Here is a 22,958-nt window from a genome sequence, read left to right on the forward strand (position 1 = left end):
TGCAACACACTATAATACTGCAACACATTTACATGGGAAACCTGTGCAACAATCTCTTTAATACTGCAACACATTTACATGGGAAACCTCTGCGACAAACTCTGTAATACTGCAACACATTTACATGGGAAACCTGTGCAACAAACTCTTTAATACTGCAACACATTTACATGGGACACCTGTGCAACAAACTCTTTAATACTGCAACACATTTACATGGGAAACCTCTGCGACAAACTCTGTAATACTGCAACACATTTACATGGGAAACCTGTGCAACAAACTCTTTAATACTGCAACACATTTACATGGGAAACCTGTGCAACAAACTCTTTAATACTGCAACACATTTACATGGGACACCTGTGCAACAAACTCTTTAATACTGCAACACATTTACATGGGAAACCTGTGCAACAAACTCTTTAATACTGCAACACATTTACATGGGAAACCTGTGCAACAAACTCTTTAATACTGCAACACATTTACATGGGAAACCTGTGCAACAAACTCTTTAATACTGCAACACATTTACATGGGAAACCTGTGCAACAATCTCTTTAATACTGCAACACATTTACATGGGAAACCTGTGCAACAATCTCTTTAATACTGCAACACATTTACATGGGAAACCTGTGCAACAATCTCTTTAATACTGCAACACATTTACATGGGAAACCTGTGCAACAAACTCTTTAATACTGCAACACCAGCTCACATCTGAACTGCCAGATGGCAGATCTGGCAGACGTCAGGAAGTACCAGGTGATATCTCAACAATGACAACAATACTTTGCTTTAACTTGGGTCTAATGATGCTATATGCGGAGTTATTTCATGATATTCTTCAGACAATTAATACATAATCTAGGGAAAATCATGCTTTTCTCAACCAATACCAGTTTCAGAAGGATGCATTTCTCAACACAAATTCGGAAGAAAAGAATGTTCTCTATTCCCATGTGACTTGTTTTGACCAATGGCTGATCAAAGCCCAGAGCCAGCTTTCATCAAGTCATTATTGACATGGTATTCCTGTATTTCTACTGAACAGCTGAGATATACTACTCAAAGGAGTTAAGGGCCACTACATTCTTTCATATTACTATAGTTAATCTGTCATACGTTAGAGATAATTATAGTAACATAAACAAATGGGATGGCCCTTTCCTTTGAGCTTTACATATTTTCTCAAAATGCCAAACATGTATACATTTCTGCTTGCCATAGTCTGGTCTAACAGTTGCTGTAAAGAATGTCTCTCAATGATCTCCTCTAGGGCATTCATTTGGAGCTTTAAGTCATAACTGAAATATTTTATGACTTCAGCAATATTACCCTATCATTATCAATGTTGTTTATTATTTTTTTTCATGTTGGAATTTCCATGTATTTCCATGTAATACCTCGCACATGTTATGCTGTGGATATTGTAACCGTGGTAACCAGAAATTCCAGGGCACAACATGCAGCTTAAAATAAGGCCAGTAGATCCATGTAACACTTTAATGTGTACAAGTCAGGTGTCCCAGGAGGACAGACTGTGCTTCCATACCAAACAGTATGCTACACACTTCTAAATAATATTGTAATGTTCATGAGCTGGTAATATCTATGGCCATGATATTGTAATATTTATGTTCATGATATTGTAATCTTGCAATATTTATGTTCATGAGCTTGTGATTTTGTAATTTCAAAGTTCATGATAGTGTAATACTTATTTTCATAAGCTTGTAATATTGTAAGATCTATGGTTATGATATTGTAATATTTAATTTTATGATATCGTAATATTGTAAGGTCTATGTTCATGATATTGTAATATTTTTGTTCATGACATTGTAATATATAAATTCATGATACTGTAATATTGTAAGATCTATGGTTATTTCCGTACATCATACGCGATTCAATGTTATTCGAGATAAAGAATTACTACCACGAAGTACCAAATGAGTTGCCATTGACAGCGGGGTACATTGAAATGTTACTCGCTTGCAAGTTGGGTACATTGAAAATAATAGAAGAGCGCTCTGCCAATCAGAAAGCGACATTTATGTGTGAGGTAAGATAAATGTTTATGTAAGCTGGTTTAGTCAATGCTCCAGTAAAACACTTCCCAATCAGATATCTATACCAGCTCTTGAGACCTGCAGTGGGTACCCAGATTGAGGACGGTAATAAATAGTCATATACCCTGGTAGTGAATATGGACTTGTTCCAGCACTATTATGAATGTTTTAATCGTTTAAAGTAATTGTTTTGGTGAACAGTGTCGATATTCACACTTTAAGCCTCAACCTCCAATACCACCCATCCCAGTTTTGTACCTCAGTTGTATTTGATTTGAATTAGTAGATTGTTGAATCTTGTGTTTGCGTGAGGTTAATGCAAGCATGGCGTTAATCATGATTTTATGAGTGCTTCCATGGATCTGCCCAAATGCTGTTGTGCAGGTGTATAACAAAGTCATTGTTCTAACTTTGACAGTTCAGTGAAAGTCAACCTGGTGTTTTCACTGCGAGAAATCATATCATAGGATGTATATATTTACAATACCCAATCCAGATGTTGAGAGGTTTCTGCTGAATACACACCTCCAGTAGTAGCCAAGAAGTTCTACACAAGATGCTAGTTCCCTACGACTACTAAGTTGTGATGAGGGAAAGGGACAATCCAATTAAGGCTGTTTCATTGACTTGTAGCATTTGAGCGTCGATATTCTAACCCAGTTTCCATATCTTCAATTTTTTTAGAAAATGAATAAACCATTTTAGTTTTGTTCAAGCTGACTGGCTGCAAGCCCCGAGGACAGGTATGATAGGGTTTACAGTAGTTTCACTAGGTGTCTGGACTAGTGCTGCAGATTACTTTGTACAGATGATTAACAAAGGTAGAGTGAGATGCCAACAAAGATTAACGACGGATATAACAAACTGTGTCTTGGGTCCCAAGCATTTGTTGGAATTTGCTGTATTCAGTTTTGACTGTAATCATGTGTCTTTTTTCACAAGTATTATAAACTAGGTTTTTAATGAAGTTTCCTATAATGAAAAACTGTGTTTTGGGTCCTGCGCTGTATGTTATAGTCGAAATGGATATAGCAAAGTACTGTTATAACCAACTCAACTTACTGGTTCCTTTGAGTTCCTTATAACCATAGAGTACTATGTATGTGTCTTGTTTGCTCTCCTGACTGAAAATCAAATGAGCATTTAAGAAAATGAACTTTACATATTCCTTCCCACCTGGCAATGCCTTGTTCAAGAAGGTACCAATATGATTCAAAATAGCCATCACAGCAAGTTTCTATTGTGCGTGTATGTGATATCTTCTCTTCTGAAATTTTTCAAAAATAGGAAGCTTGGAAGCTTTCTTGTTTTGATGAAATATTTTCTTCACATCGATAAAAGTAGTATATGGTTCTTGATAGACCATAGAGAAAATATTTTGATATCAATGCTGTCGGCAAGTTTGATTGTTTATAAGTTTTATTAAGTGAGTGGTTTTGTTGACATTTATAACTGATGACTTCATATCAAAGTGAGCTACGGAGCCTAGGGAGTATTTTTGTAGTTAATCAATATGTACATACGATATTTACCATGTTATATTTTTGCAATTACTTTCTCTGTATGTCAGTGATCTGAATATGATATTGTTTATGTTGTTCTCGATTCAAGTTTCAAGTCATTTCATGTGCTGTGCTTTTTTCTGTTACCATAGTAACAGTGATATTTTTAGAATGAAAATTCAAATGAATAATCATTTACACTATAAAGCCAAATAGACTTTTTGTACATGTTCGATAAGATGTTTCCATAGAAACATGATTATGCCTGAGTTGCCATGCAACAGCAGACAAAGAGGCACATTATCATTTAGAAATGTATCCAGGGCCATGATTGTGAGTGTTTATGATATATTTATCATTTTTACCAGTCCCTAGATGACCAACCAATGGTTGGATTCAGGTTGAATTCTTGTTGTTATTTAGGTACAGCTGAAGGAACCAGATCAGAATTGCATTATGAATGATGTTGTTTCTGTGACTCGGACAGTTTTTGTGACAGTTTTTGAATAAGCATTACCAAGGTGTACAACTGCAGTGATGTTAGATTGCCGTTATTGAAACATGTTTTCCAATAAGAATTGACTTCAATCTGTTTTTGTGTATATTGGGGTGCAAATCTACGTGTAAGGTCAATTCTTTTTAATAAATATGTATGTAGAAATAAGAATAATAATCTTCACAGATGCTCCTTTAATCATAACCAAAAAATCCCTTACCAAATCAGTGGCATTGGTCAGCACCATCAGGCAATGCAAGCCCAAGCCATTCTGTTACCAGCCAATCAGATAGTCATGTAGAGTTGATGGCCTGTTTATTTAAAAGTGCTTGGTTATTCAATCAAATGAAACAGAATCCCTTTCAGTTTATATATTTAAACATCAATATAACATGGTCATAGTTTAATTTGTGAAACTTTAAGTGAATCGTGTGTATCTAGTTTTATTGTTTCTTGTCTCAAGGTACACTTGTATGTGTAATAATACCATTACAATACCAAGGTAATATTTCCCAGAGAAAAACCAAATATATGTGCAAATTGATTCGCAATATGATTCTTAACATGATTCTTAACACCAAACATTATTGATTCCAAAAGTGCATGAGTTCATAAAAATGTCTTGTTACTGTGTATAGCTTGTAAAGTGTCGATCATCCTGGAAGTTGAAAGTTTAAAAGACTGAAAAAGACTGAAGGCATAACTTAAGAAAAGAATTATTTCTCAGGGATTGGATTGTCTTCAATGCACATTTTAGTATCTGGAATGGGGGTAGTTATGAAAGGGGTTGTGATGTGCATGAAGTAGAAGACCTTGCATTATGTGAGCTGTTTCTGGTTCTGTCAACAAGGTCAACTAGTGTGTGAAAGGCAGCCTTACAAGGACACTTTTGTATTTTGTGTTTGTTTTGTAAATCTAATATTTTGAGTTTACTTCTATACATTAAAGAAATAACATATTGCAACTCTGATCTTGCACCTGAGGATGACTGGATTAGTTAACCTAGCTGTATTGGTTTTAATTTATACTGTTTGATATTGTTTTACAATCTAAACATAGCTCATAGTACCCTACATTCCATGTTGACTGTTTACATGTACTTGTTTATTGTACATCATTTTGTTCAACTTTACCTACTTCAGTTCATACATCTAGCTTGTTTATTATGCTCAGTTATTCTCAAATGTATTTCTCAAAATGTTTTCATTGAAATACTTCATAGATCTGCAATATTTGTGTCTTAATGCCTTTTACGCATTACATAGAATAACTGGATGCAAGCATTTTCTGTTCAGGAGAAACAAAGATTTGCAGATAAAAAATAGATATGAACTTTTCATAATAGATTTGTCAATGCTGAAATTTTCGTTGTTACAAGATTGTAGATAGAACTGTGGAGTACATTACATAGAGGTTCTGGATTGCAGAGGTTCTTGTTTTATGGCTAAGAATATGCTAAAAGATCATGCTGAGGATGGTGCAAACAAACCCTAACATCTTGTTGGAACTGAACCCAACTGTGGTTGACCACTGTACCAAAGGGCCAATCTCATCACCTTAGTGCCATGTACCGTTGAAATCTGGAAGATTTTCTTTTGTTCAGATGAAAGTGCCTGGTAGATAAGTACTAGCACATAATACATTGTTGCTGGAGTTTTTTCAGATATATTTCCATCTGCTGAGTAGATATATGTTTGATTAGCTGACAGATATTATTAGTGTAAAATTATGTACTACTTTTGACATTCTGTCTGAACCTGTGGATGTTTTTGTTTCATTTCATATGTTTACAATTGTTTTGTGTGTTTGATATTTGATATTTCTGTTTGTTTATATGTGTATTTCAGTGTTTGATAGTCATTTAAAAGTAGACGATATGACACTTTTTGATGGTAACAAATTTCTTATTCTTTGTAACGACATGTGAGTGCTACTTCTTGACCTTTCATCAATTGATTAGAAGTAAGAAAGTAGTCGAAGAAGAATAACAAATTGTTACCTGTAAACAGTACAATATTTGAAAATGAACGTTCATCGTCCTTTCAAATGAGTGACACTATTTACCGTCTGACTCAGTGGGATGCTGAACAGGAAATAGTGGTTGGAGATCAGTATCATGTTGGTTTGATATAAATTATGTTGAATTTGATATTTGAAATGCTGGTGCTTTAAATATTTTGTGTGTTATCATTTCTTGTTTAAGGACAGACCTGCGTGTGAGGTTTGTACCTGCATTGTTGTAAAGTACACGACTATGTGGTGTGGGGACATATCGTCAACGAATGTCTGTCTCATATGGCTAGTCTGTGGACACTGTGTTGATTTCAAACTGTAAAACATGAATTCCTGTTTTTGTCTTTTTAGCTCGCCTGACTGTCAAGTGAGGTTATTTTGTGTTGTCTGTTCACTGTCAACATTTACATGTCGGATATCTCTTGAAACTACGAGGCTAGCAGATGAAATTTTGTACAACTGATCCCAGTTGTAGCTTCCTGTACCGGATTCCAATCAGGTTCTTACGTAAAGGATCAAAACCAACTCCGAGGTTTTGTTTGAAAAAGTAAGCCCGCAGCAGAGGGAAATTGGGGAGGGCCGACTCCGAGGTTTTGATCCAACTTATGAACCGACCGAAGATATATTTTAGATATAATTTTGATATTTGGTATTTACTATTGAAATCAACTGGGATGTGACTGGCAGCCGACACCTTGCCTTGCACATGCACGCGCTACCTGTGTCCTGCACATGCGCTGCCCGCACTACCCATCTTGTGAGGAACACATGGTTCATAATGACAAACAATCTCTTTCTTCGCAGAGATCCTTCGTTGCCTAGGGGATAAAAACACCAAGCTGGTAAGCATAGGGTAGCGGGTTCGAAACCAGGCAGCGGCACTACATATTGGAAGTTTTCAATAATGTGATATTTTACGATCAAATTCAGTGATAACAAGACACAGTTTGATCAATCTTCACAGCAAGTAATAGTTCAATGTCAAGGGCTAATCCCCGGGTTGCGGTCAGTTCTGTAGAAAATCAACGGGATATCTTGGAGAATGCTCGCAAAACTATCTGCAAAGGTTTACTCTGTAAAAGGAGAACCTGGCGAGACAATAGAGTGATGTCACTGGAGGTTTATAATTATTGCTCAGCCATTTCTGCACATTTTTCATCCTAAAATCTGACATGTAGCAGTGTCATATGTCATAACAGATACAGACGATCCTTGTTTTGTTGAACTTGTGGGAACATGTGAGGTGGTCAGGCTTCATCCAGACCTTATGTGAGATAGAATGTTACATATCTGGTAATCTTTGGTTTCATTACACTAGATTTCAGTGTTGACAGCCCTGTAACAGGTGATAGTCATCACTTGAAGCTCAGCCTTATTACCAATCATATACATTTCTCACAATCTGTCATAGTTCTGACAATAGATTCACTTAGAATCTTAATCCATTTTAGTAATCTGTCACTTTGCATGTCTACAGTAGTTATGTGAGGACTCTTCAGGAAGTTCCTGCCCATATGTACACAGTTACCAGCTTGCACCCTCGATGTGAGGTACCGACAGATTAGGCTTGATTATTGATATATTGTTGGAAATTATCCTGCCTTTGATGTTATGGAACAGGTCCGAAGTCAATCAATGTGACATGAGTAAGTTTGGCTAGAGTGGGTCTGTAGATGTTAATTTTTGTTTTGAACTATTTGAGTCATCAGGGGAATATTGACCTAATTTGGAAACTAGGAACACCCAAATGAGTTGGCAAAAAAAAAAGACAAGAAAAAAAGGATTCAAAACATCCAATTTGACAGACTGATTATTGTTATACATATAATTCTGTGTCTGGGACAGAAGGTGAGCTCAATACAACCTAGAATTGGATTCATCACAAGTTTGACACAACAAGGTTTGACTATAATAGGGCTTGAAATGTTAGTACTTCATCATTTTCTACCTTTCTTACACTACTTTGGAGGACTATGAACCTGAAACTGTATGAATGATCGATCCAGTCTTTATGTGTCTCTGATTTCATAAAATGGAAATATTTCTCCATAATTTGAGTGAGCTACAGAGCCAGTGGCTCTATCTTTTTAGTAGAACATGAACTTGCAACATTTATACAATTTGTTTGATTTCCCTTTTGAGAAGCATTTACTGTATATGACAATGTACCAAGTTTTTATTTTGTATAAATGTTTTCGACCAACAAAAGAGGAATAATTACCCTTGACTCACGAGGATGTTCTTTTATCACCAGAGCATGGTTTGTTGAATTGAGCCGAACAAACCAGACAATCAATGTAGAGTGTATTTGTTTTCATTTGTTCAACTCCCATTGACCTTTACTTGATAATAAACAGAGATATACAAGTACACTTGCCAACAATCTCCTTATTGTCAGACATACATGTTTACTGTATACTATAAGCTGTGAACAGCCGACATTGTCAGACATACCTGATTACTGTATACTATAAGCTGTGAACAGCCGACATTGTCAGACATACCTGATTACTGTATACTATAAGCTGTGAACAGCCGACATTGTCAGACATACCTGATTACTGTATACTATAAGCTGTGAACAGCCGACATTGTCAACTGTTTAGTTGTTTTGTTTTCTGAACCTTGACTTGCACAATGTCTAACAAATAAATATTCAGATTCATGCTGTTGTTTCATTATTGTTTTGACCAAAGTAATCTGCTGAACAAAGAGAGAGAATTCACCCTTGATCCATGAGGATGAGGACTGAGCACAGTGTTGCCACATTTACTCCTGTCACATTACAGCATATTAGTGTCCTTTAGGACGAAAGATGAAACTACTTGTTCGGTTTTAAATTATATTTAGAGCTATTATAATTTTGTTATATACCTCTGATTTTCCACACAGTATGTTTATTACATAAAATAAGTTACACAATTTTGGGGGAAAAAATTTCAAATATTTTTTTAACATTAAAAAAAAATGAATAAATTATTTTCGCCCTACCTCTCTTGTTGGTTTGGGCTGGAGATGAGAAACCCAAAGATACAAATGTTTTGTGGGGTATTTGCCTGTTCTGTAACTCTTGCCTTTTCCTTGGTCCAGCTGAATGATTCTAAAACCGAAAAGGCTCCACTATTTACAGACTGACGCCATATAGCTGGAATGTTGTGTTATAGAACAAACAAATGACCCAACGTTTCAGAGCTAATTCTTGCTGCTTCATCAGGTGAAGGAGCAAGAATTAGCTCTGAAACATCGTATAAATAACTAACTTAACTAGCTAACTTATACTCTCTTGCCACACCATGCCTGGGCAATTTCTGTCGGTCTTGGAACACTCCTTTGGGGGAGATCAATATGGATACAAAGTGATGACAGTACCACAATGAGGCACAAAAAAATCTTTATTTCAAAATAATATCTAGATACGTAAACTGAGCAAAAACTTACCTAACGGTTCACGTTTTACATAAATCACTACGAATAGATAGGAAAAGCCATTGAATTCTAGTTGGACTGATGGAGATTAAGGGTAAGATTTGACTGGGAGTGGATGGGTTAGGGGATTTAAGTTATAGTGGAATTTCTTTGACTGTTGATATCAAGTGAGAGTTTAGTTTCACGCGGTCTTTAGGGATATTCCAGCAATATCATCGAAGGGGACACCAGAGATGGGCTTCACACATTGTACCCATGTGGGAATCGAACGCGGGTCTGTGGCGTGATCGACGAGCAAACGCTTTAACCACTAGGCTACCCCACTGCCCCAGATGTTGGTAGAGTAACATTATGAATCTAGTAACACCGTGTATATTTGGCATTTACTCTTCCCGTGGTACACGGTGTGATGTAAATAAAGCAAGAAATAGGTTCAGAAATTCCTTGTCACTTACCTTTTGACATACATAACATTACCTTATTATTAAACATGGGTGTTGTTTTTTCTAATTAATATACAATATGTACAACAGTATACTGCGTGTGTTCCAACCTTAGCAAATACAGTCCGTTTGGCTCAAACGCGGACCAATGAATTGCAATCTAACTCGAAAACTACTAAACATGAAATACTCATTGAAACGCTGACCGTAATCAAAACATCAGTCCAACTCTGTGAGGTTTTTTGTGTTTTTGTTTGGGGCAGAATTTATGTCATAAAAATAAAAAAAAGTTGATTAACAAACTCATTAAAATATTTACACAGTTCACAATCTGTAACGAGGGAGGAATGCAAAGAGAGTAACAGCCAGGTGTGCGAGAAAGGTACAGCAAAGGTAAATGCATTGATCAATAAATTTGTGGGCACTTGTGCAAGCGAAGCACGTGCACCTGGCTGTTCCTCTCTTTGCAAACATCCCTCCTCACAAATACAAAAGCTACTACTACTACAACTACTACTACTACTTGCTTCATCATGCTTGTTGTAAGAGGCGACTAACGGGATCGGGTGGTGAGGCTCACTGACTTGGTTGACACATGTCATCGTATCCCAATTGCGTAGATCGATGCTCATGATACTAATCACTGGATTGTCTGGTCAAGACTCGACTATTTAATATTGCTGAGAGCGGCGTTAAACAACCAACCCAACTACTAGCTTGATATATCGTGGATATGTGCGCATTAAATTAGAACAGACTATAACATAGCAACTATGGTTCAAGGCTGTGTGGGGAAAATCCGTGACGTCAGTTCCGGTTTTGAATCGCACACAACCAGGAAAATTCGTCTGTCAATCACAGCTTCAAAATCATGTTTGCAATCAGACAGTTATCGAGATCTGCGTTTGGTTTCGCCGCTAGGCAGACAGAGAAGGCCATTGTGACTCAGATGTCACGATGCACATACGTGACACACCCGCGAGGTAAGAGAAACCATTATGTGAAGTCACACGTCAATTCATTCTTGAGAACACCCCTTTAGTTTAGTCAAAGGGGCGGTATCATAAGTAAAAAGATAGAATTTTGTTTTTTCCTCCTTGTAAAAGCACGGCAGTCTAACATACGTGTGAATAAAATGGTTCCAATTAGTGATGAGATTGCAAACTATTACAATCTTCAATATACCAGTGAACTAGATGTCAGTATTTTGAAAATATTTTTTCCCCTAAATGCGGGTGGTCAAGGCTCTGTGACTACAGTCCGTTTGAGACAAAATGATACCGATGAATTGCAATCTAACACAAAAACAAATAGACATAAAAGAATCAAACGAACGCGGACTGCAATAAAAACAACAGACCAACTTTAGAAAAAAATCGCATAATTTGTGTCACAAAAATAAAAAAGTTGTTTAAGAAACTGTCATCATTTATTTGTGCGTTTTCCCAGTTTGTTACAAGGGTGCATTGGCAACTAAAGGAACAGCGCGAAAAGCGAGATGCACGTGCGTTAACGGGTTCCAAAATTTTTTGAGCTGGCGAGATGACACGTAACCCAGCTGCACAGGCAGTGCGCTGTATGTAATTAGTTATTGCATACTTGGGTCACCCCCTTTCATTTTCATCCTTGAAGAAATCATAGACTTTGTAAATTATAGACTTTCATTTTCTCTCACTTTGTCAATCAGCAGTAATTCCATGTCTCTGACGTCACTAATGCACGTGCGTCTCGCTTTTCGCGCTGTTCCTTTAGTTGCCACAGCACCCTTGTAACAAACTGGGAAAACGCACAAATAAATGATGACAATTTCTTAAATAACGTTTTTATTTTTGTGACAAAAGTTATGCAAATATTTTTCTAGAGTTGGTGTGTTGTTTTTATTGCAGTCCGCGTTGGTTTGATTCTTTTATGTCTATTTGTTTTTGTGTTAGTTTGCAATTCATCGGTATCATTTTGTCTCAAACGGACTGTAGCTTAAAAGTGCGTGTCATCGTAGCTTGTAATAAACAAACATTCCATTGTGTTGTCCAGATTCGATTATTTACAATACGCCGATGTAAATGTATATATATATTTATATAATAAAAACATCTGCAGCATAAGGAAAACAAAAGGGCGAGTTTATACTTCAACAGAGTTCATTAGGTACAGCATTTAAACATTCTCTCATTTGTATTTTACATTGCGAACTTGCCACATATATGTCTCACAATGAACAGTGAAAATTGTTGTTAAAAAAACCAACCTTTTCATGTTCATAAGAAATCTCAGCGTATGATTCCGACGGAATCACAATCATGTAAAAAACCAACAGGTTTTTCTGCGGCAAGCACCCCACTGCGGACGTACACTGGACGTACACTGGCGACAGTTTGGGGCAGTTACTCTATACTTGATATTTATACATCATCTTTACATAGGGGTGATGGGGTAGCCTAGTGGTTAAAGCCACATGCGTACAATGTGTTAAGCCCATTTCTGATGTCCCCCGCCGTGATATTGCTGTAATATTGCTAAGAGCGGCGTAAAACCACACTGACTCACTCACTCATATTTACATATCTATACACTTCCAGTTCTAACTCATCATGGTAAACCCTTTTGATCATATCGGTACAAGGTCTCTGACCTTTACACTTTTCTGTCTCATAGAATACTTTTGAGACACGAATATACACATTATTTGATACATGTATATTTTTCAAACGAAAAGTATTTGACACTTATTCAGGGCGGACAGTGACAATAAATGTAATATTCTTGTAAATTTGACAAATAATTTCTACTTATGAAGGCAAAGATGCGAAAACAGTTACAAATACTAAAGTTGACAAAAGATGTGAAAGAACACCCGAAGCTTTAATATCACTGTCATGTCACTGCAGTTGGTCTGACGTGGCGTGACTTAGTAACTACGATTTTGTTAAAACTCATCGTATCCCAATTACGCAGATCGATGCTCATGCTGTTAATAACTGGATTGTCTGGTCCAGACTCGATTATTTACATACCGCCGCCATATAGCTGAAATATTGCTGAGTGCGGCATAAAACCAAACTCACTCACTCTTAATCCGCTTTTATGCTGTATACAATGGCACCTGAAGAAATTACACGAACACAATCCAGAACAGTAACAGCATTGCCTTCATGTTTTATACTGTTTAGCACACAATGCATGCTGTGGGCGACGTTTTGTTGGGTAAAAGCAAGTAATGCCATACGAGTGTAATATCGGATGAGCATGCCCCGGTGTTGTTTCATTATGTACACTCCTCATGTGACATGACATCAAGAAAACCTGGATTTGATCCAGTGAATGCATATGTCTGGCGGCGGGTATTTTCCACCGAGTCCCCTGTCTATAACCCGTTTCACTATTTGAGCCAATGTTAACAACGCTGAGCTGGTGGGTTCATTTTTTCGAAGTGCGATGTTTTATCGGGGGTGACAACGTAGAATGCTGGGGGAAGTTGTCTTCGCGCGAAAGTTTCCGAGTCCAATGAATTTAAACAATGGGAGGTGTATGTCACTACGTTCCCACAAGTTGAGCCTTGTGGGTCATATCTAAAGTAGACCACAGCAGAACACATATTTCCAGATTGTATTTCATTCCCGTTGTTTTATTCAGTCCATTCATGACATGCTCACTACATACTGCGCAGTTCTCAGAGGTGAAGCGGAAAGTCTTAAATTCATGTCACGGGTGTCGATCAGAAGGAAATCCTCTGCAGAGAACGAGTCAGGGTTTAGGAGGCCTTGTCGATGGATTGGTCAACCACGATATTGGATGTCCTTTTCGCTGTGGAATGTTGGCATTGCTGCTATCTGACCACAGTTGTTGTCAGTCTACTCTCTGTCTCTGAAAGAGGGCACAATGTCGGGCATGTAGTAGTCTTGTCCTTTAATGACTTACCGTGTACCTGCAACACCTGGGAGCAGTTTCTAGGTTTGTGGTTTTGGTGTGATGCAATACTTTGCCACTGTAAAAAATTAATATTACAGAGTACATGTATATAGAACAACATAAGTAACACCACATTGTATATCATTATATATACCATGCTATGTGTATACAACTGAATATACCTTCATACATGGACATCCCAGGAGGATAGAGTGCTGCTCTTTGGTCGGAATGACGTAGACAGTTCTCAACGTTTACAATCTTTGGTAATGCACGTCCAATGAGCCACATCTTCTGCCATATTCTTTTCGTTTCCATGCAGGCAAAAATATCTGCCACCTCGGGACGCGGGAAGACATTTACACTGTATAACCCAGTGTGTGTTGCACATTTTTTAAACAATTTTTTTTTTTTACGGTTCAATAAAAAAGACACATAAATTGTCCTCAAAATAATGTAGCCGTTTGGATACATTACGGTTAGAAATATGACCTCTTTTACAACTATCAAAACTCACTTAAAACACTCACTATATGTTATGTATATATATATGGTTACATCGAAGAATGAATTCTACACTAACTTCTATTTTATAACTTGGGGGAACCAACTGCAAACCTTATGCAGATGAATTGCACGAGGATCATGCATCAAATTGCTGAAAAGCTTGTGCAAATATCGTCCATGTGAACAGCACGATATTAGTGTAAAGTTTGTTAAGAATTCGTCAATTTCCACTGATTTTTATCATTTATAGAACTCATGACAATAATCTTTTCAACGTTCCGAATTTGATTTACAATACATCAGTTCATGTGTAAACAGTCCTTTAAACAGTATGGAATAATTTGCAAAATTTCGTTTTGAACCGTTGCCATAAGTAAGTGGTTATATTTACACTAGTGACTCTAAACTTTTGAAGTTTATAACAAGACTTCGTGTGATTCCATGTAGTAAGTAAAGACTAGGAAGAAGCTATATATTCAGTGTGCGCTGAGAGCGAGCGTGCGTAAATATTGCAAGGGCCACTATCTAACGAAGCAAAATGAACTGCCACGTATATCTGGATACTTTGAAGGGATGTTACTTTCTCTGTGTTGTCACATACGCATGTATTTTAAACAGGCAAGTTTGATTCCTAATAACAATGCATGGAGGGGTCGGAGCACGCGTGTGCCTTTCTAGACAAATCATCTCTACTGTTATAAACTCGCAACGCGGAACGGAATGATATTTAAATGCCGCCTCCCAGATAAGTTTTTTGTGTGTAGCAGATTTGCTAACTGAATGTATTGAAGACGTTTGTATTATTTTAAAGACAAAGCATTTGACTGGAACGTGTTTGACAGGGAGATACCAGTTGATAAACACTCTCTTACTGTTCTAGCCTGTTTTTCAACTTGTAAAGACGAGGGGTCTGATCCCTCCAAGGTACCGAACTCCTTCTGGGAGAAGAAGCTTACTCCCGAACAGTACAATGTCACAAGGGAAAAGGGCACCGAACCGGTACGTTCCTGCTGCTAAATGCCACTGCACTGGACCAGCGTTGTCACAGTGCAGTGGATTAACTTATCTGATGATAGGTATTATGTCATTTCAGACGCTGATATTGTGCCAGTATTACTCTTATCCACGATTTGTTTTGACGTCAGTTTCTTGCACATTCAATGTCTTCTCAAAACATTGGACCATTGAAGTTGAAACGTAATACCTTGACACCCCATGCAATCTGTCAAGAGGTTTACATCTTATTTTAAATATGTCCTCACAGCAGCCATATTGAATTGTTTTTGCAGACATGATTCAACCATTTGCGTTCACAATGTAATTTTTTTGATTACATTTGAAGGTGAGCTACAGTGCTAATATCGCATTTTATATATCTCACTCTGTGTAATATATGGATTCGAAGAATTCCTTATTTCGAGGCTATCTGTATATTACATAGATGCGCATTACAGTTCTTTGTTGTCAACGAATAGGTTCCGGCTAAGGTTACGAAAAATAGTTCACTGATGACAACAGCTGTAACTCCGATTGAGTGCAATAAGTTTGGCTTTATGCCGCTTTTAGCAATATTCCAGTACTATCACGGCGGCAGACACCAGAAATAGGCTTCACACATTGTGCCCATATGGGTTATTTGACCGGACCTACCGGATGTGGAGCTAAACCAGTAATATATTACCAAATATTCTGTAATAGCCCCTGGTCATTTATTATTCAATCCTACTGGTTGTGTTATGGAATGTATGCGTCTTCTTGGTGTAGCTATAATTAGTTCAGGGCACAAGTGTTCCCTAATACATAGCGCAGTAGAACAGCCAGGTAATCAACAAGTGTGTGCAGTGAAATTGCACACGTGCAACTCGCACACCTGGCTGTTCCATCAGCAAGTGCCCCCTCGTAAGAAATAGCGAAAAGTGACAACAAAATAATGATCGTTTGTTAAACAACCTTTTTATTCGGGTGTCCAAAATTATTAGACAAATCATTAGAGCTGGTCTGTCGATTTCATATGACTGTGCAAAATTTGGTTTTGTTGCATTTATTAGATTTTGTGTTAGTGAGCAATTCATCGGTCTCAAATGAAATCAAACTACGCACCTTAAATTTACTTTCTTTACTACTTTTAGCCTTTCACCGGAAAGTTTGTGTACCACAACGATAAGGGGACTTACACGTGTGTGTGCTGCGAATCAACGCTATTCAGGTATACATGTAGAGGTTACACCAAGACACGGATTGTAATTTGCATAAAGTCTCTTTCCCTGTTGAGGCTGCTCAAACCGAAGACTGATTTGACTAGAGTTTTATTAGGATAACAACCCACCATAAAGAGTCACTACGATAAAGTATTTTGGTGTTTTTTTTGGGTTTTTTTTATTATTCTCCCGCAGACTTATTATGACATATTCCATCAGTCACAATCATCGACCGACCCTGAAACATGACAGAAATCAATAAGTGTATTTTTCTCTCGATAAAGTATTTTGTTTTTGTCTTTTTTAAACAAACGGGCTTTCCACAACATACACCATGCCACACGTTCAAGGTGCACTCGTTAAGTATTGTAATAATGTGAGCCCTGGATGACAAGTAGTACTGGCCATTGATGCTGTTCTCTGTACGACGCTTCTCATACAGAAAATGGGAAAATAAAACAACCCCCAAACCCTAACCCTATAAAAAACATGTCATGATGAGCGAATCATTTGTGTACTCTACACAGCTCGTCCACCAAGTTTGATTCGGGGACAGGCTGGCCCTCATTTAGCGACGCCTACCACGCAGACGAACACAGTAACGTCATCTGTCGGTCTGACCTCAGTTACGGCATGGTGAGGACAGAGGCATTGTGTAAACAGGTAGGTCATTCCTGCGTTGGTCCGTTCGTTCGTTGATTGATTGATTGTTACTAAAAGGTTGTGTGTTAAATCTTGAAAACAAATTATTTACAAAACTTTCCGAGGACAGAATTAAGAACATGATAAAAATTGAAACAGGGGTCTCGATCGTGGGTTCGAATCCCAGTTCGTCAGTGGAGACAACTCCTAACATCAGGTGGTCACACACGCTAACTATAGGTTGTCACATTAACCCCGACGCGTAGATCAGTGTTCATGATGTCACTGGATTGTTGATCGTATAATACTGGAAGTAGCAAATTGTCTGAGACAAGCATCAATTCGCGCAGTCCTCCCACATGAAGCTGATCAATAAGCCTTGAAATAGCTGGAATACTATTCAAAGTGTTGAACCCACTCACTTAGAGAGGAAGAAAATCAGGAATTAAATGCCTTGACCAAACAGAAAGCACTATGTTGTATATTTCAGTGTAACGCCCACCTGGGTCACGTGTTCGAGGACGGTCCTAAGCCCACCGGTCTGCGGTACTGCATCAACAGCGCGTCTCTCAGCTTCAAGAAAACCACGTGATATGCCATGTGATAAAACCACACATGCACCATATCACCGAACAAGGACACAATATATTAACTGACGTTTTGATGTCTGTATATAATCTGAGAAACAGCTTTATGGTGAACGTTTATTGTATTCTAGTCTATTTTCATTGACGAAATTGACTGCATTTAATTAATTATCACAAACGATTGATGCTGAAGTTGAATGCATGTATATTTTTCCAAACGGGATATGATCGTTAGTATTTGTTCCGATGTGTAACTATGTGAGATATTTGCATGCCATTTATGGTTTGTTCTTAAAAGAGGCTAGTATCGTTTCAGTTGTAAATCTGTATGAAATGAGCATAACACACACCCTTAAAATACTAATAATCTTTTAATCAATACTGAGATTATCATACGAGCACGTGTGTCATTCTGATTTTACAAAACGAGTGATCGAGTTCTAGTGTTTCGGTCTTTACTCTTGTCTGGGCAAGACACTGCAGTGATGGCAATGGTGTTTTCCTGTATATAACCCACGTGACTCGACAGTGAAATGAGGGTGAGTGAGGTTGGTTTTACGCCACCTTTAGCAATATTCCTGCAATATCACCGCGCGGGACACCAGAAATGTACACTGTATACTTTCATATGGCTATAGTTAATCTGTCATGACACTGCAGTAATATTAGTCCCCACAGGTACAATGTGTGAAGCCCATTTCTGGTGGCCCTGATGTTATTGGAATGTTGCTAAAAGCGGCGTAAAACCATACTCACTCACTCACACACTATGGTAATATTAAATATGATCGGCTGTTCTTAAACCTCGTTTGAGTAGTATGTGTGGAGAGATCTGAGTTGAATGCAGATGGTTGATATTTGATGGTATTTGTTGTTCTGATGATATGATAATGTGTTCAAGAAGTGTTTCCAATCATGAATTATGTCTTCAAGAAACCTGCAATATACAAACTAATTACATATTACTTTATCGGGTTACAGTTTCACCTTTGAGGCAGTGTATAAAATAGTTTTGAAATGTCGCCTGTCCAAAAAAGTGACCAGTCCCGAACAAACACAGCCAGTCCCATAAACTGAAACAATGAAAAATAATGAAGTTTATTTTTTCAAATGTTTCCCCCGACCAAAGGACGACCTTTCTTTTTTAATAAACCGTCCTTCACAAAAACAGACTCTCAAGGACGGTGGGGCGGGCTATATTTCCTAGCTGCTTGAGGTCATAATTAGTGTCGAGTTGTTTTACCATTTTGAAGAATCCACATGATTTTATTCCTCGTTTTGTTTCGGTTATATTTTCACCTTGCTTTGGGCGCAAACAGTTCATGTTTTATGCTTTGTGATTAAAATGAATATCATATTAGTTTGCTTATTGTTATCTGATTTATCCGAATCGATGGTTTGTGTGACAGTACAGAAGGACTTCCACCCTGTACAACGTACGCAGTTGATCTATCCTAACGTTGCTGGTATTGACAGTGCATCCATCCGATTAGAACAAATATACTTGCTTCAACTGCTCAGCAATATTCCAGCTCTATGACGACGGCCTTTAAATGAGTATGGTTTTACGCCGCTTTTAGCAATATTCCAGCAATATCACGGCGGGCGACACCGGAAATGGGCTTCGGCGTGACGTCTTCGGCGTGACGAGCGAACGCTTTTGTTTGTTTGAACATATTTTATTCAGTGTTGAAATGGATTGGGCACAAGTTATGTAACTTATTACCGCCCGCTCCCATCAGAAACATGAACAATGATGAACAATGATGAACAATAATGGTTGGACGTAATGGATGGACATAATAATATTGAGACATATTATTGATTAATTGAGGCGCTTACTTCGTACAATGTATTTATGCACATGTCTAAAGATATTTTCATTGATAGTATTTGGCAGAGCAGGGTTGCCGTAAAGAATGGTATCAATATCTAACTGAACTTTTGATAGTTCAAAGTCTTTCTTCAGATCAAAACGGCAACTGACAAATTTTGGACGCTTTAACCACTAGGCTACCCCACCGCCCGATTTCTAGGGTGTCACCATTTAATGTATAGTACGGACTGTGTGTGTTGTCTTGAACGATTTGGTTCACTCCTGCCAAAGTTCAAGGTTACCTCAGAAAACAGCAGATGGTTTAATTATATCTAAGAAAATGCTGTACCAAGGATTGCTATAATCTACACAGATGCGTCTAACCTATACAGTGTAAGAGTATAGAGCGTATTACATTGATGCCATATGTTTCTATATAATAGCTGCAGTGATGCTACACAACATATACACAACGCATGCATTGTGTTGCTATTGACAACCATGTCCGGCTCCCACCACGGTCTCACAGTGTGACAGGCAAGTATTCTCGGTGTCCGCTGTCGTTATGTTGTAGGTATGATGTTAGGGCAACAAGAATCACTTTTTGAAACACCAGTTTATATAACAAATCCTACACAATTTATAATCAATGTGAGAGTTCGGTTTAGCGCCGCTCTGGAACAAATATCAGACGTTTAATTACCACTTTGGTGAAACGCATAGGTACGTGGCTGACAGACGTAGAAACATGATCGGGACGAAACTACAATCGTACCTACCATCAAATGTTTCTGACACGGCCAAGGGACGCTACTCTGCAAAGCGCACCCTACAAGGCCACCCTTTGCCGCTACCATTATTCGTAACATACAGAGTTCGTGTTTCCAACGAATTATAGAGCCATAGGCGGATCCAGAGGAGGATGCAGGGGTGCGCCCCCCACCCTTTTTTTGTGGTGAAAGTTTGTTAAATGACCATTGAAACTCGGGTGAAAATGAAGTGTGCACCCCTCCTTTTCTCAATAGTGTGCACCCCCCCCCTTTCTCAAAAAGCTGTATCCGCCCCCTGAAAGCATCCATGCGGAATCCAACTCTGTATGCGTGTGCGTGTGCGTATATGTGCGTGTGCTTGTGCGCGGTGTGCTTTTGATGGTCAAACCGAAACATTAGTCTCATTAACCTATTCAGACAATGACCTACTTTTCAGCCGATCCGAATTTTCTCGTGTGAAAGTGAAAAGAGACACTGAATTCGAATTCCATGTTTCATAAGACAATTGTATTTACAAGTTAATTTTAATTTTAAACTGTAATAACCTCGAATTTCTATATTTTATGGCGAGGTGTAGGCAGTATGTCGTTAACTAAGACGTCACAGACTACCCCTGTTTGATGAGGTCGTAAAATGATTCACAATGTATCTGGCTCACTGGTTACACCTGTTATGCGTTTTTTTGCGCTTATTCGGTGTAATTTTGTAACGCACAAAGTGATTGATATATCAAATCCGTACCAGACCGCCAAAGTTTTCTAGCGGCAGAGCCTCGTTTTGAGATTTCCAGATTTCCGTTTGCCAGAGCACGTTGTACGACGGAGCACGCTGCATGACGTGTTTGCAAGGACTAGAAGGAGCGAAGTGTTGCAATATACAAGTGCTTAGATGTATCAAATGATACTGATTAATATTTATGTATCCAGTTGAATGAATTGGTCTCAACATTCTTGACTGGTTATTGTACTCTGTTGCGCAGTAGGACGGAACCAGTCAGCAGGAAACGAGACTGTTGTGTAATCAATGTTTTGACTTGTAGTACAGTGAGTGAGTGAGTCAATGTTAAGCAGCATCAGCATATTCATTTACATCAAGCCCAACTGCTTATGGGATATGGGAAGAAATGGGTGAACACGTACAGTAGGTGAATCAGGGGTTCGAACCCAATTAAGATCTATAGTTTCTAGTTGGCATAAGGAACGAAATGCTTAACGTCGCATTGTGTGGCTGCTGGAATGCCTGGGTCGCTGGGACAATCGTGTGTTACTACTAATATACGAGAAGTGTTCATTTCCAGAGTACGATACATATCTTGTTTGAAAATATTTTATTCAGTGTTAAAATGGATTGGGCACAAGTTATGTAACTTATTACCGCCCGCTCCCATCAGAAACATGAACAATAATGAATGGACGTAATGAATGGACATAATAATATTAAGACAAATTATTGATTACTCGAAGCGCTTACTTCGTACAATGTATTTATGCACATGTCCATACATATCTTGTCTTCTCACATCGTGTCGCTGTGTGGAGGGGCGGTGGGGTAGCCTAGTGGTTAAAGCGTTGGCTCGTCACGCCGAAGACCCGGGTTCGATTCCCCACATGGGCACAATGTGTTAAGCCCATTTTTGGTGTCCCCCGCCGTGATATTGCTGGAATATTGCTAAAAGCGGCGTAAAACTAAACTCAGTCAGTCAGTCAGTCGCTGTGTGGAGCTGTAGGAAACGCGTGTAGCCTACACAAAAAATGCTGCATAATCATTATGCATTGGTTAGTTATTTCAGTTGAAAAAAAAATATTTGGAAAGGGGTCGACAACATACATTTCATTTCAGCAAAAATAACCAAACACTAAATAGCAGTAACCAAAACCTAGGCGGATCCAGGAATTTTCAGGGTGGGGTGGGTGGGTGGGTGGGGTGGGGGTAGGTTTCAGGGGTTCGAACCCCCTCTTGGCTGCGCCAATGCAAAACAGTAACTTCTATGTGGTCTTTAGTCAGTTTCAGGGGTGGGGTGGTTTGAGGTTGGAACCCCAACCCCTACCCCAACCCCACCCCTGGATCCGCCAATGCAAAAGGAATACAAGTCCCCCGGCCCCATATCACTTGTCTTTAACTCACTCACTCACTGAACGGTTGGTCGGCGTGTTGAACGACCAACGACTAAGGAGTTACACGGTAACTAAGAGGAGGTCTCTACAGTGGAACATTTATACCGCGTTGATCCGTTTGTAAACACCATGATGTATTCGGATTAGCTTCGTAGTCAACCAAATACATGGGCTGTAGGCTCTATAATCCCCTTACGTTAAACCATTAAACCTCTACCCGTCTTGGCAATGTCTGAATCGAAATTCACCATGTTGCGTACTCTAAATTTTACATGTGTTTTAATCTTTTCAGTTTTGTAATTATGTACTCTCATTTAAACTATTAAAATTAGGAATGCACATTTCTTATCTATCGCTAATTTAACCCCGTAAATAAATCCATTCACTGTCAATGATGATGGTGATGATGATAATTTATATAAATGTTCAAAAGATGAAATCTAACAACATATATATT

At 38.3% G+C, this 22,958-nt stretch overlaps 1 protein-coding gene across 1 annotated transcript; it reads left to right on the top strand.

Moving 5' to 3' along the window:
* Positions 1–10,777: 10,777 nt before the first annotated feature.
* Positions 10,778–19,161, top strand: LOC124281381 (peptide methionine sulfoxide reductase MsrB-like). Its single transcript, XM_046717418.1, has 5 exons — positions 10,778–10,944; positions 15,255–15,373; positions 16,504–16,580; positions 17,100–17,235; positions 17,705–19,161. Exons 1-5 carry the CDS (start codon positions 10,833–10,835, stop codon positions 17,804–17,806), a joined length of 546 nt encoding a protein of 181 aa, XP_046573374.1. The 5' UTR covers positions 10,778–10,832; the 3' UTR covers positions 17,807–19,161.
* Positions 19,162–22,958: the final 3,797 nt, after the last annotated feature.

Source organism: Haliotis rubra, unplaced genomic scaffold (assembly GCF_003918875.1).
Source record: "Haliotis rubra isolate DU_JTF1 unplaced genomic scaffold, ASM391887v1 Scf283, whole genome shotgun sequence".
Taxonomy (NCBI): Eukaryota; Metazoa; Mollusca; class Gastropoda; order Lepetellida; family Haliotidae; genus Haliotis; species Haliotis rubra.

What these genes read in the sequence shown, in the direction of transcription:
- LOC124281381 (XM_046717418.1), top strand. Translation starts at nt 10,833, where the DNA reads ATGTTTGCAATCAGACAGTTATCGAGATCTGCGTTTGGTTTCGCCGCT. An exon ending in GGGAAAAGGGCACCGAACCG is followed by an intron (nt 15,374 to 16,503) that starts GTACGTTCCTGC and finishes TACTACTTTTAG; the next exon opens with CCTTTCACCGGAAAGTTTGT. An exon ending in CAGAGGCATTGTGTAAACAG is followed by an intron (nt 17,236 to 17,704) that starts GTAGGTCATTCC and finishes TGTATATTTCAG; the next exon opens with TGTAACGCCCACCTGGGTCA.